The sequence below is a fragment of the Bos indicus x Bos taurus genome, chromosome 17, assembly GCF_003369695.1.
Source record: "Bos indicus x Bos taurus breed Angus x Brahman F1 hybrid chromosome 17, Bos_hybrid_MaternalHap_v2.0, whole genome shotgun sequence".
Classification (NCBI taxonomy): Eukaryota; Metazoa; Chordata; class Mammalia; order Artiodactyla; family Bovidae; genus Bos; species Bos indicus x Bos taurus.
In genome coordinates this window covers 705,608-718,701 of record NC_040092.1, presented here as the reverse complement: position 1 = coordinate 718,701, position 13,094 = coordinate 705,608, and the positions used below count along the sequence as shown (strand labels likewise).

The window sequence follows — 13,094 nt, the reverse complement described above, 5'->3', positions numbered from 1 at the left end:
GTGTCCTGAGACGTCTTCCAAGGCAGCCCGCCTGGGCAGGCTACAGCCCCAGACCCGGGGGCACTGGCCCTAAGAGGGGGAGCCCCACCCCTCCACTTCCCCTTCAAAGGCCACTCACTTAGGCTTCCCTGGCGGTGCAGTGCTGAAGAACCCGCCTGCCGCTTCGGGAGTCACGGGTTCCATCCCTCATCTGGGAAGATCCCACGCGCCTCAGAGCAGCTAAACCCGTGCACCAGGACTGCTAGGCCTGAGCTCCCTGGAGCCTGAGCTCCGCAGCACGAGAAGCCTGCTCCCAACTACCAGAGAAGAGCCTGTGACGCAGTGAAGACCAGCACAAAGAAATCCCTGAAGAGAACGCTAACTCTGTGGCCACGCTGCAGTGGGCCTGAGGCTCCGCCTCCCTTGCATGGCACCCTGTAAAAGCCTTACTCGCTGCCAACACCTGCCCAGGTGGCTTCCTGCCCGTGGGCACCGCACCTGGTGTTTGGGCTTAGCCTGTGGATCAGCTCAGCTCTGACGGCGCGGCCGCCACCAAACTCCCAGATCAACAACCTGAGTACATGTCCTACCTCCTGGCTCTGAGCTGCTCTGAGGACACACAGGTTCATGTAGAAACGAGTGGAGTGAGCCGGTGGGGGAGGCCACTCACAGGCGCCGCGGATCTAGCTGATGGGCCCCGGGTTTCGGAGCCGCAGCTGAGCTGCAGGAGGGGGCGGGGGACGGGCACAGCGAGGGGAGAGCCCTGAGGGGCTGCTGGCCTGGCTCCCGGGGGGGCAGGCTGGAGGTGGGGGTTCTGCACATTTCCTCAGCCCCACCCAGAGCCTCAGGTGCTTTACGCCAGCTGCCCACCCCAAGCCCCAACGCCCTGACTTCGACCTTGCGCCACCACCCAAGTGCTGCCCAAGTTGGCCACACCAGCCGCCTCTCAGTCCCCGGCCTCCCAGCCCCACAGCCAACGCTGGCCTCACTGTCCTTCCTGAACTGTTTCCCACAAGCCTTCCTGTCTGTTCCAAGCTTCCGTGTCCTACAGAATGTCCCCGGGAAGCTCAGTCCATGTGTCTGAAACCTCCGAGACAGCCACACTCAGGGCAGCCTGACCAGCGAGAGCCCCCTGCCCGGCTGGCACCACCGCCACCCTCCTATCCGGGAGCCCGGGGGCGCTGCTGGGCCCGTGGGCGGGTCTCTGAGGGTCTGCACCCCCTCCCTCCCGCCCGCGGAGCCCCATGCCCCTGGCCCCAGTCCGTCCTCCCCGCCTCTGCCTCCCGGGCTGGACTGAGGCCCCCTCTGGACTAACCACTGTCCGCAGATAAAAGCAAAGACATACTGCTCGTCACTCGTGTGGCGCTGGGCACTGGGAGATGCTGAGTAAATAAATAAGTACTCGTGACTGACCATCCGTCCAACGAGGAGTTTGCTCTCTGTGGATGAGTATTGTGCTCTTTTCTCTCCAGTGCTGAGCAAGTACACAGGAGCTGCCCAGTAAATAGACTTGTTTGACAAATAACTTACTATACCTATTATACACATATCCAGGAATGAAAACACAGACTGTCGGATACATTAGTTTGTCCATGACCAGAGGACTAGGACGGGGTCCTTCAATCTAACGCTGAACGATTGAAGGGACCTGACCAAGGCTCAGATCACAGACCGACTCGGGAGAGCTCAGCTGAAGGGACCTCCCTGGTGGCCCAGTGGTTTTAAGAATCCGCCTTGCAATGCTGGGGACGTGGGTTCGACCCCTGGTCGGGGAACTCAGAGTGCACAAACCAAACGCTGCAGTCAGCGGGGTTCCCGCATGACGCAAGTACAACTTGACACAGCCTGATTACTTGTTTTTAAAGAAAAAGCCAAAACTAGGACCGTTAGGAGAAAACACAGGAGTGAATACTGAAAAGCGAACTCACTGGTCTTTCAGATATGACGACAACAAAAGGGCCAGTGACGATAAAATACTTCAGACCTGGGAATCTTCACGACGTGTCTCCCCGTTAGACTGCTTACAATAACGACGGCGGCTTTTGTTGCCTCCCATGCACGGCACGCTCCCTGTTCGGGGAACGGGAACTGCAGTGGCACGGGCCCTGCCGGAGGGCACAGCGAGATGGCACACAGAACCTCTAGGCGCGCGTGTGACTGTGGGGGAGTCGGCAGTGAGAAAGCGGCCTCCACGTCACTGCCCTTAGGGAAGACAGTGACCTTTTCCCATTTGACGTATTCCCCACTAATTGCCAGGATGATGAACAGAAGCCAAGTCTGTCTTCCTGGCCGGCCCTGAGTGAGCACGTTCTCTCCCTCTTAACCGAAGCTCGTCTCACGGGGCTGCAGCGGGCACAGCCGCCTCCTGCACCGCACAGCCCTGGCCCGCACGGTCGCCGGCACAGCCAGCTTGTCCTTGACTTTGCCCAGGAGGGTTAGGATGGCCCAGGAGAGCAGACATAGGAAGAGCCCAGAGACCGTTGTGTAGCAAAAAAAAAAAAAACCCAAGGGGATGCACGGTGGTCCAGAGCCAAGACTCTGAGCTTCCAGTGACACAACTGAAGACCCGACGGGCCACAGCTGAGACCAGCGCAGCCAGACGGAGTTTACAGAACAAAAAAGACGGACTGACGGCTCCCTGGAACCAAGACCCGCGCTGGAAACAAAAACCAAGGTGCAAAGGCTGTCTGCCACGACCCCGTTACAGAAAAACAGCTCAAAGTCACGCGGACCATGAGCCAGACCCACAGGCGGCAGTGTAAGTGCGCGAGCACAGAGGCGGCCTGGGCGGCGGCCATGCCTCGCTCAGGACGGGCGGGTGGACGCGGGGGCGTCTGTCTTGTTCGAATCGTTTCTACCCAGGAGGATGTACTCCCGCCTGGCTGATGGGCAGCTGCCTGCAAGCCTGACCCAGTGCCCTTGGCCCAGCGTACCCACTCCTCCCCGTAAAGAACCCAACAGGAGCCCCGCTGCTGCTGCTGCTAAGTTGCATCAGTCGTGTCCGACTCTGTGCGACCCCATAGACGGCAGCCCACCAGGCTCCCCCGTCCCTGGGATTCTCCAGGCAAGAGCACTGGAGTGGGGTGCCATTGCCTTCTCCAACAGGAGCACTGGGCGCCCCTTAAGATTGGAGGCTTCTCCTCCCCCCGCCTTTTTTTTAACTCTCTCCCTTGTTCACACTGAGCCAGATCAGCAATTCATCAATTACACCTTAGACTGTCCTGCCCGCCCCCACCTGGCACTGGCTCTTGCGCAGGTCTCTGCTACAGTGAAGCTGTGGTTCTCTGTACCCGTCTGTCTCCAAAACGGCAGCGGTTTGCCCACCTCAGTGCTCTGATGGATCTAAGAACAGTTGGTGATTCTGTTTGTTCAGCTCTTTTTGTGTCGGTGAGAAGGACGACAACCAAGTCCCTTGCATGCGGGCCAGAAAACCAAAATATATATACATATATACATACACACGTACATGCACACACAAATATACGTGTGTGTGTACATATATATATATTTCCCTCCAATTGTTTTAAAATCCTCCATGGTTTCAATCACCATAACCATCTTTTGCTGCAGATTTTAAACGTATTATACAGTACTTTTCTGTTGGGCGTCCCTGGTGGCTCACTCAGTAAAGAATCTGCCTGCAATACAGGAGACCCAGGTTTGATCTCTGGGTTGGGAAGATCTCCTGGAGAAAGAAACGGCAACCCGCTCCAGTATTCTTGCCTGGAAAATCCCATGGACAGAGGAGCCTGGTGGGCTACAGCCTACGGGCCCCAAAGAGTCGGACACGACTGACCAAGTAAGCCAGCACCACCACCACGCTGCCGTAAATTCTGTTGTCTAGGATTCCTTGTGATCTGCTTCTGTCGACTGAATCTGAATTCTCCCCCTTGACCCCACCACGTCTGGGCTTTACTAGTGTAATTCTGACATCACAGGTCATGTGGCAGTGGGACTCTGGGTTCTGCTCTCGTCCTCTGAGGGGTTCTGACTTTTGTTCTCTGGGCAGTTGAGTTACTGGAAGACTACACGGACTTGTGGAGGCTGGGCTTACATTGTACAGGGGCAGATGAAGTTTGACTTTGTCCTTACTCTTCATGCGAATCTCTTATTTCTGAAGTACTGCCTTTATTCCCAAGCTGGGACTCTTTTGGAGTTTAAAGGAAAAACTTCTCTGTCTTCTCTGAAAGCATCTCTGTTTCCAAACGTGGTCTCCCCTGGAGTTGGCCATTTTGGCCTCCGGCTCTGTCCTGCCCTGGGACCTTCTGCACTTCAGGCCAGCCACGCACTTGAAGAGAGTTCGTAGCTCCAAACTCTCCAGCACCCCTCAGTTTTCACCCATCACCCTCTCCAGCCAATAAGCTGGCGGCCTTCTGCTCTGGCCTCGCTGATCAGGAGCCCTCAGGAGAAAACAGCTCTTCAAGCACTGCCTCCTTGCAGATTCCGTTTCCTTTTGTTCTTCCCTGGAGCCTGCGGACAGCTGTTCCGTGTGTTTTGCTCACACGTCATAAAGCACAGGGATCTGCGATGACCGGACATGGAGATTCTACCTTCGATTTTTGGGACAAAACCGTGTCATCTGAAGTATCACTCTGTAACGTGTCAGCTATTTAAAACATGAACTATTACAACACAACCAGTGAACAAAACGAATTAAGACCTGGAAAGGAGGATGAGTCTCCATGGTTTGTCAGAGGAATGTTGCTGTTCAGTCGTTCAGTTGTGTCCGACTCATTGCGACTGCATGGACTGCAGCACACCAGGCCTCCCTGTCTATCACCAACTCCCAGAGCTCGCTCAAACTCATGTCTATCGAGTCGGTGATGCCCTCCAACCATTTCATCCTCTGTTGCCCCCTTCTCCTCCTGCCTTCAATCTTTCCCAGCATCAGGGTCTTTTCCAATGAGTTGGCTCTTTGAATCAGGTGGCCAGAGTGTTGCAGCTTCAGCTTCAGTACTTCCAGTAAAGATTCAAGGTTGATTTCCTTTAGGATTGACTGGTTGGATCTCCTTGCAGTCCAAGGGACTCTCAAGAATCTTTTTCAGCACAACTGTTCAAAAGCATCTTTACACTGGTGCTCAGATTTCTTCATGGTCCAACTCTCATATCCATACATGACTAGGGAAAAACCATAGCTTTGACCCTATGCACCTCTGTCAGCAAAATAACGTCTCTGCTGTTTAGTATGCTGTCTGGGTTTGTCATAGCTTTGATTGCAGGAGCAGCAGTCCTTTAATTTCATGCACCTCTGTCAGCAAAATAACGTCTCTGCTGTTTAGGATGCTGACTGGGTTTGTCATAGCTTTGATTCCAGGAGCAGCAGTCCTTTAATTTCATGGCTGGAGTCACAGTCCGCAGTGGTTTTGCAGCCCCAGAAAACAAAGTCTGCCACTGTTTCCACTTTTTCCTCATCTATTTGCCATGGAAGTGACGGGACTGGATGCCATGATCTTAGCCTTTTGAATTTTAAGCCAACTTTTTCATTCTCCACTTTCTCCTTCAAGAGGCTCTTTAGTTCCTCTTCAACTTTCTGAAATGAGGGACGGCCTGTGACCAAGCGAGCTACCCCACTGGGGCGGGGCCAGGACACCCGCACGGAGGTCAAGCGTCTCACCCAGGCCCCGCCCCCAGCCAGCCACGCCGAAGCCCCGCCCCCAGGCGCCCCGCCCCCAAGCAAGGCCCGCCCCGCCGCGCGTGCGCCCCCAGCGGGCCCTCCCGTTTCCATGGCAACGCCACGCCAGCCCGCGGCAGCCGGGCCACCGAGTGGGCGTGCAGCGGCAGCGGCTACATGAGCGCGACGGGGGTGGCGGCCAGGCAGCGGCCCCGCAGCTCGGGGATCCTGAGCTCCCGGGGCACGTCGCGCCTGCGCCAGCGCCTGCCGGCGGTCCCCCAGCCCGGGCAGCACGGCGCGTCGCTCGGGCTCAACGAGGCTCAGAAGCGGGTGCTGGACTTGGAGAAGAGCGTGCAGTTCCTGCAGCAGCAGCACTCGGAGACGCTGGTCAAGCTCCACGAGGAGATCGAGCACCTGAAGCGGGAGAACAAGGGTGAGGCGGGCGGCGAGCCCACCTCAGGAGGCGGCCTCGCGGGACTCCCCCGCCAGGCCCCAAGCCCGCTGCACCACCCCCAACGGAAACCCGGCCGCCTCCTTTGAAAAACTTTTGTCGAAGTAAAACATCGCCCCCACTACCCCCACCCCACCCCGCCCCGAGTCCGCACAGGCAGGTCGATGGATTTTCCCAAGCCAAGCACCCAGAGGGATCCCTACCACCTGGGTCCTCCTGACTCACTCTGTCCCCCCTGGAGTCTGGGCCCACCCAGCAGAGGGTGCCCCGCAGACATCACGGATACAGGGAGGGGCTCAGGGAGCAGCCAGGGGCACCCCGAGTCCACCCGAGGGTGCCATGGCCGGGTCCACGGGGCAGGGCTCCTCAGGGGCTCAGCAGGGAGGCCTGGGCCAGGGGCAGCCAAGCTGTCTCTCAGAGTGGCCCTGAGCAGAGCCTGTGCTTGCTTTCAGATCTCCACTACAAGCTCATCATGAACCAGAAATCACATAAGAAAGGTAAGGCTGAGGCCCACAGGTACCTCGTGCAAAGCACCTGCCCTCAAGAGCAGCCCCCAGATTAGCCCAGGGAGACGGGGCCCAGACACACGGACGGCTCCCAGCTACGGGCTGGGTGACTGTGCCCCAGAACACAGCAGGGGCCGTGGACAGAAGAGTGAGAGGCAGTCTCCACCCTCGCGCCCCCACGGACCCCAGCCTCACTCTCCCAGAGGCTTGTCTACTTGCGCTGCCGCCCCAGACGTTCGTCCCCTGAAACACGGGCCGGCCCAGCACAGCCCCAGCTCTGGTCCCTGAGGCCTCGGGCCACCCCACCGTCTCCACGGCAACCACCCACGGCCTCATCTGCAGCCCACTCACCTTGCCTGTCCCCCAGCCTCACCCAGGGCTCCCCTCCCCTCCTATTGCTGAGGCCAGGTCTACATCAGGAGGTGGTCTGAGTGGTGAGCGGCGCCAGCCTCGAAGGCCCCCAGGGTGCTCTTCCTGGGAGGCACGCAGAGGGTGGGGTGGCAGGGACCCTTCTCTGGCAGGGCCCCATAGCCGCCAAGTGTTGATGTGGGCATGCAGTGCTGGAGACCCCGAGGGGACCTGGGGAGAGGCCGTGCTCCCACTCAGGGCCCCGCTTCCACCCGCAGCCCCCTTCCATGGCTCCCTCCGGGACTGGCAGGGTCTGGGGTGGCATCGCTCAAATGTGGAGAGGGCATAGGAACGGGCGGGACGGGAGCGTGGCCCTGCCACCGTGGGCTGACCCCGCGTGCCCCACAGGCAGCACGTCGAGCTCCAGCCTTCAGTCCAACAAGTCCGTCTCGAACACGACAGTGTCGGGTGAGTGCGCCAGCGCCTCTGTGCTCGGGGTCGGGGTAGAGCAGGGCGCCTCAGGCGCCGTGGGCATGATGCGGGCGTGGGGTGCTGAGCAGCACACCGAGCGCCCACGGTGGTCCTCAGCGGGGCACCTCAGCCAGGCCCCGTGGACTCGGGGGTTAAGGAGACGCTGAAGGGACCCAGGAGGGTCCCCAGGGTCCTGTGAGCTGAAACCGTAGGAGGGAGCTGAGGCCAGGGGACAGGTCAGAAGGCTGGCTGGCGGAAAGATCGTTGGTGTGGGATGCGAGGCAGTAGAACGTGTGACCCAGGAGCCCGGGGGTCCTCCACCTGCTCCCCTCAGCCCTTGGAGCAGGCAGGACGCAGTGGGGGGCTGGACGCAGAGCCGAGTGAGGGCCTTGAGAGCCGCCCTGCCTGATAGTGCCTCTGACGCTCCAGGCTTTGTACGGGCTGGGCCCAGATCTCGCCTTCACTTTCATTTTGCCCAAAATGGGTTCAGAGTCAGGGAACGGCTGCTGGCCAACCCCTCCCCCCCCCCAGCCCTGAGCTCTGCTGAGGCCCACAGGACCACTCTGCAGGGCGTGTAGGGCTCTGTCCCTGCTTCAGCTGCTGGGGCAGCTGACCTTCAGCACTGCGGCCCCTTCAGGACATTCAGGCCCCCACGGGCTTCGCCTTGCCTCTGTGTCTCCCAGCACGCCGCCCAGGAGGCCGTTCCCCTGTCCCCTTTACCGAGGGACGGGCGGGGCCCCGTGGGCACACGTGGCCCACTGACGCCCAGTGACAAGGTCCCATCTGGGTCTGACCTGCAGCCGGCTCTCAGGGCAAGGCAAGGCCCCAGCCCGGGTCCTCTAAGAAGCAAGACTGGAAAGCTGAAGTCCCCCAGAAGCCGGACCTGGAGGAGGAGACCTCAGTCGCCACCCTGCTTCATGGTGGCAGGGTGGACAAGGCCCTCGGGGTGCAGGGGCTTGTCAAGTAAGGCTCCCTGTGCCTGCGGGACGGGTGCACTTGGCAGGTTCACAGCCTGGAACCCGGCCACGGCGTCATCCTTTCAAACAGTCTCCAGTGGGAAGCAAGCTCCTGAAGGCTGGGCTCGCCCACGCGGTGGGCACTGCCTTTTCCCCTCCCCGGGATCCAGTGGGCCCCCCGAACTGACCTGAATCTGCAGGAGGGGCTGGCAGCAGCCCCTACAGCATGCTTTAAAACACAGAAGCAAAGTGTCCAGGCCTCCAGATTAGCTTGCTTTTCACCCAGAGAACCCTGAGTCTGGTTGGGTCTCCCCCAGGAACCGTGCTGCGCTCTGGAGGGCACGGGGTCGGCACACCAGGGCAGGGCCACCCTGGGGCTCGCCTGCTGTCCACTGAGCCAGTGGGCCCGCCCCTGCTTCTCTGCAGCCTGTGGGCACCCCATGCTGGACCCCAGGCTTGCGGTCAGCACTGAGGGCAGCCAGGCAGCTCAGAGCACACCCGCCTCTCAGTGTGTGCTGCAAGGGGAGGAAGGGGTGGGCTGGGACCCCCACCTGCTGCGGGGCACAGAAGGGAGGGAGCCAGGCTGCGGAGACGCCCCCTTCCCATGCTGGAGCAAGTGCCACCCTGAGAGCTAGTGAGACCGCCCACGGCAGACTGCCCCCACCCCCACCCTGGCAGCTCTCATGACTGTTTCAGGGATGAAGAAGCAGACAGCGCTAACGCAGTGCCCCCTTGGGCGGTGGGCAGCCAGCACAAGGGCAGGCAGGTGCCAGAGGCGCCTCCTTCGGTGGGCCTGCCCCTGCACCTGCGCAAGCCCGCCACGCTGCAGCAGTGTGAGGTCGTCATCCGGCAGCTGTGGAATGCCAACCTCCTGCAGGCACAGGAGGTGGGGGGGGGAGGGGGGAGGGGAGGGAGAAGGGGAGGGGGGGGGAGGGGAGAAGGTGGGGAGAAGGGGAGGGGAGGGGAGGGGAGAAGGTGGGGAGAAGGGGAGGGGAGGGGAGGGAGAAGGGGAGGGGAAAGGGAGGGGAGGGGAGGGGAGAAGTGGGGGGAGAAGGGAGGGGAGGGGAGGGAGAAGGGGAGGGGAGGGGAGGGAGAAGGGGAGGGGAGGGAGGAGGGGAGGGGAGAAGGGGAGGGGAGGGGAGGGAGAAGGGAGGGGAGGGAGAAGGGGAGGGGAGGGGAGGGAGAAGGGGAGGGGAGGGGAGGGAGAAGGGGAGGGGAGGGGAGGGAGAAGGGGAGGGGAGGGGAGGGGAGGGAGAAGGGGAGGGGAGGGGTGCCCCAGGGCCCCACCGGCCCACCCAGTGCGCCTCTCCTGCCTGCCTTCAGCTGCAGCACCTTAAGTCACTCCTGGAAGGGAGCCAGAGGCCCAGGGCCAGCCCCGAGGAGGCTGGGCCCAGCTCTCCCAGGTAGGTGTGCCAGGAGGCTGCAGGGGCGCGGTTGGGCCCGCTTATCTGGGGCTCACGGCCAACTCCCTTCTCCAGAGACCAGGAGGCCCTGCACTTGGGGGCCACGCAGCTCCCCAAGGTCACCGCCAAGGGCATCTCTAAGAAATGGTGAGTCCTGCCGGGATGGGAGGTGGGCCGCCTCTGCGCCCGGGGACTGCGGGGCAGGCAAGGTGCCTGCGGTGACCCCCGCTGTCCCCCAGCCTGATCCTGAGCCGGGCGCCCGTGGCGGAGCATGCCATCCTGCCGGCACTGAAGCAGAGCCTCAAGACCAGCTTTGCGGAGCGGCAGCGGCGGCTGCAGGCCGTGCAGGGCCGGCGGCTGCACCGCTCGGTGCTCTGAGTGCCGTGCTGGCCACCACCCTGCGGGACTGCGCCCCACGGACCCCCGGCACTCATACGCCAAGCCAGCCAGGCCCACGGTGCATACCGCACGAGGTCTCGGGGCTGGGAACTGTTTATTTTCTTCCTCAGTATCTCGCTATTCTGCGTTCTCATGCACACGTTACGAGATAAGCGTGAGCCTACCTGTTGAAGCCTGGAAATAAAGCTTGTTTCTCCCAGTCGCGAGCCTCATCCCTCACCCGGCTCTGCGCCTGGCGGTGGGCGGGGCCTGCCAGGAGTCAGCGCTGCCCTGGAAGAAGACAAGCTCAGACACCGCCCGCACGCTCCTCCCAGGGCGCAGGGGGCTGCCTTCCAGGCACCCGAGCGAGACCCCGTCCTGTGTGCACAGGCACAGACAGCTGGTGAGCGGCCCTGCCCGGCCCACCTTCCTCCACCAAGGGCTGGGGCCATGGCTGCGGGGCAAGGTCCCCCCCAGGATGCTGGCCTGCCCGGCAATGGCCGCAGGACACCCTTGTCTGCCAGACTGACAGCTTCAGCTCGGACCCCTGCCTGGCAGGACAGTCCTCCCAGCCCCACGGAGTCTGGGCGTCCCCCCTCCACAGTGGGGGACCTCGCTCCGCCCCGACAGCGCCCCTCACTGGACAGAGGGCCCCGGGCTCACGGGGGGTGGGGGGGGTGGGGAGACACAGTGACAAATTCATGACAAACACAGGAATGATAAATTTATTATAAGAACCACAGAAGACACGGTAATGCACATACAAAAAGAGGGAACCTCTCATCAGCGAGGGCCAGCTGCCCAACGCCCTGGCAGGAGCCCTCAGTCTCAGAACGCTGGGTCCAAGAACAGCATCCTGACCCAAGCGGGCTCCAGGCCTGGCGGGAGGGGGTGGCGAGGTGTGAGGCCCCGGTGGTGGCAGGGCCCTGCAGCCAGCGCCCGACCCCGGGGCTCCCCGTGGCCACCCTGAACCCGAATTGCGGTCAGGGAGCTCTGCGTGCATCTTCAGGGTCTCCTATGTCCTGCACGCCCCCTGGGAAACAGCAGAAGGCTTTCCGGCACACACACAAGGCTCACACCAAGTAGACATGGGCCCTGCAGGGGACAGCAGCCCACGAGCGCAGGGCCGGGGTGTGGCCGGGGCCTCTCCACACATGGAAGCCTGTAGCTGGTCCCGAGGCGGAGGGAAAGCAGAAGAGCTAACCGAGGTCCAGGCTCTCTAAGGAAGCCAGCATTGTGAACGTCTGACATGGGGCCGAGGAGGCTGCCAGCTGCCCCGTGGCCCCTGGAGGGCGGAAGCCGGACATGCAGCGGCGGTGCGGCTACGCGGCTGAGAGGCAGGCCTGGTGGACACTCTGGGCCCAGGTGTTGAGCAGGGCCGTGACCGAGTGCTTGTCAGGGAGCTGCAGCAGCCGCGAGGTCATGCACTGGTGCACGGACTGCAGGAAGGGGTTGGCGTCTGCAGAGAAGGGCGGCCGTGAGCCTCTGCCAGGACCCCCGCTGCCCTCCCCAGCCCGGGGCCTGGGTGCCAGCTCCCATACGCCAGCGGACAGCTGGACCGGGGACTGCCCTCAGGGCCTGGTCCTCTACAGGCCAGCCCTGAGCCCGGGGAGGAACGTCTCCACCAATGGGGTGTTCCCGGGGCCTGTCCTGCAGATGGGTCCTCAGGAGCCTCACAGAGACCCATGGGGCTGCTGGGACAGCCTCAGCCCTGAGCCGGCTGTTCAGCACTGCAGGGGTGTGGTGGGCAGGGAGCCTCCCCTCCCCGTGGGCCTGCGCGGCCACCTGCTCCGTCCACCGAGGAAGAGGGCAGGAGGGCGGGGGCTCGTGGAAGAACGCCGGGTGCCTGCCCCCCAGTCACCCACCGTACTGCCACTGCCGATTGATCCACAGCGGGCTCTGGGCGGGGTAGTCGGCAGGCACGCTGAGCTCCAGCGGTGGCACGCTGGGGAGATCCTTGTCATCTGCAACACACGGGGGCACCTGTGACCCGGCAGCGCCCACCAGGCCTGGAGGCCCTGCAGAGGCCAGTGCGGAGCCCAGGCACTGACTCCCGCGCTTCCCGTCTCCTCAGAGACCCGGAGCTGCAGCTGGACGGGAGGGAAGGGGCTTCCGTGCCCGGGGTGGGGGCAGGGATGAGAGCAGGCAGGCTCAGGGCCCGCCCCCAGGCAAGTGCGCCTGCTCTCACGCGTGGGCCCAGAAGACAGCGGGCAGATTCCAGGAGGGCGGGGCTGGGCGAGCAGGCGTCCCGCCAGCCCGGCCCCGCGCTCACCCAGCTTGCATATCAGGTGGACGGCGCCGTTGCTGCTGCAGTGCGAAGGATCTAAGTTCACCAGGAACTTGGGGTCCAGCCGCGCCACCTCCCCCTGGAGCACGTTGGGGATGGTCTGCCGCTCATCCTCTTCAAACTTCCGCTTTCGGGTGGACACCACCGGGGCCCTGGAGGAGGCAGCCATGCTGAGCCCCTGGCTGGGCCACGGCCTGGCCTGGCCTGGCCGCCCACCAAGCCCCGCGGGTACGCACGTGATGGGCGGGCCGTGGATGGCCGTCATGGCCGGCACGAACGTGCGGTACAGGGAGTGGTTGAAGACGGGTGAGCGGATGTTGGCCAGAACAGCATCCAGAAGCGGCTGGCACAAGTACTGCTGCTTGGTGGGGGGCACTGGGGGCGGCGGGGGCGTGGGCTGCAGCAGGACGGTGGGGTCAGCAGCCCACTCGTGGACCCCGGCCCTCGTCCTCGCCCAGCCGGCCTTCCTGGCTTCCGCACAAGCTCCACACCACAGACGGGGCGGGCGGGCCCGGACACTCCACGGCAGCCCGGCCAGGCCCGTGGGCCACGAGAGCCGTGCACTGCGAGCCGCAGCCAGAGCTTCCCATCACGTCCTCACCTCAGCCCACTGCACCGGGTACGGCCCCCGCCCCCTCAGGCTGCAGGCTCCAGCTCGTGGTTAGACCGTGGTGAGCCCTGACCACCAGGGATGCCCACGACCC

At 62.6% G+C, this 13,094-nt stretch overlaps 2 protein-coding genes across 6 annotated transcripts in view; one reads left to right on the top strand and one right to left on the bottom strand.

Moving 5' to 3' along the window:
* The first annotated feature begins 1,798 nt into the window (after positions 1-1,798).
* On the top strand, positions 1,799-10,323 carry LOC113875147 (coiled-coil domain-containing protein 74B-like). Its single transcript, XM_027513547.1, has 11 exons — positions 1,799-1,807; positions 2,236-2,413; positions 2,687-2,847; positions 5,654-6,023; positions 6,494-6,538; positions 7,304-7,363; positions 8,167-8,329; positions 9,019-9,208; positions 9,646-9,725; positions 9,801-9,872; positions 9,965-10,323. The coding sequence occupies exons 1-11, from the start codon at positions 1,799-1,801 to the stop codon at positions 10,101-10,103; spliced, it is 1,467 nt and encodes a 488-aa protein (XP_027369348.1). The 3' UTR covers positions 10,104-10,323.
* A 482-nt stretch (positions 10,324-10,805) lies between these two features.
* Positions 10,806-13,094, bottom strand: part of MED15 (mediator complex subunit 15) — a 45,217-nt gene continuing 42,928 nt past the window's right edge. For 3 of the 5 annotated variants that reach the window (XM_027566060.1, XM_027566057.1, XM_027566059.1), the window contains 4 exons: positions 12,627-12,787; positions 12,376-12,542; positions 11,969-12,067; positions 10,806-11,562 (listed from right to left, as the gene is read on the bottom strand). In XM_027566060.1, the coding sequence (XP_027421861.1) occupies positions 11,426-11,562; positions 11,969-12,067; positions 12,376-12,542; positions 12,627-12,787 (564 nt within the window). In that variant the 3' untranslated portion in view covers positions 10,806-11,425. Of the gene's footprint in view, positions 11,563-11,968; positions 12,543-12,626; positions 12,788-13,094 lie in introns of all 5 variants that reach the window. The other 2 variants (XM_027566058.1, XM_027566056.1) reach the window with 1 other exon arrangement.

What these genes read in the sequence shown, in the direction of transcription:
- LOC113875147 (XM_027513547.1), top strand. An exon ending in TCGTTTCTACCCAGGAGGAT is followed by an intron (nt 2,848 to 5,653) that starts GTACTCCCGCCT and finishes CCCGCCCCCAAG; the next exon opens with CAAGGCCCGCCCCGCCGCGC. An exon ending in CCAGAAATCACATAAGAAAG is followed by an intron (nt 6,539 to 7,303) that starts GTAAGGCTGAGG and finishes CGTGCCCCACAG; the next exon opens with GCAGCACGTCGAGCTCCAGC.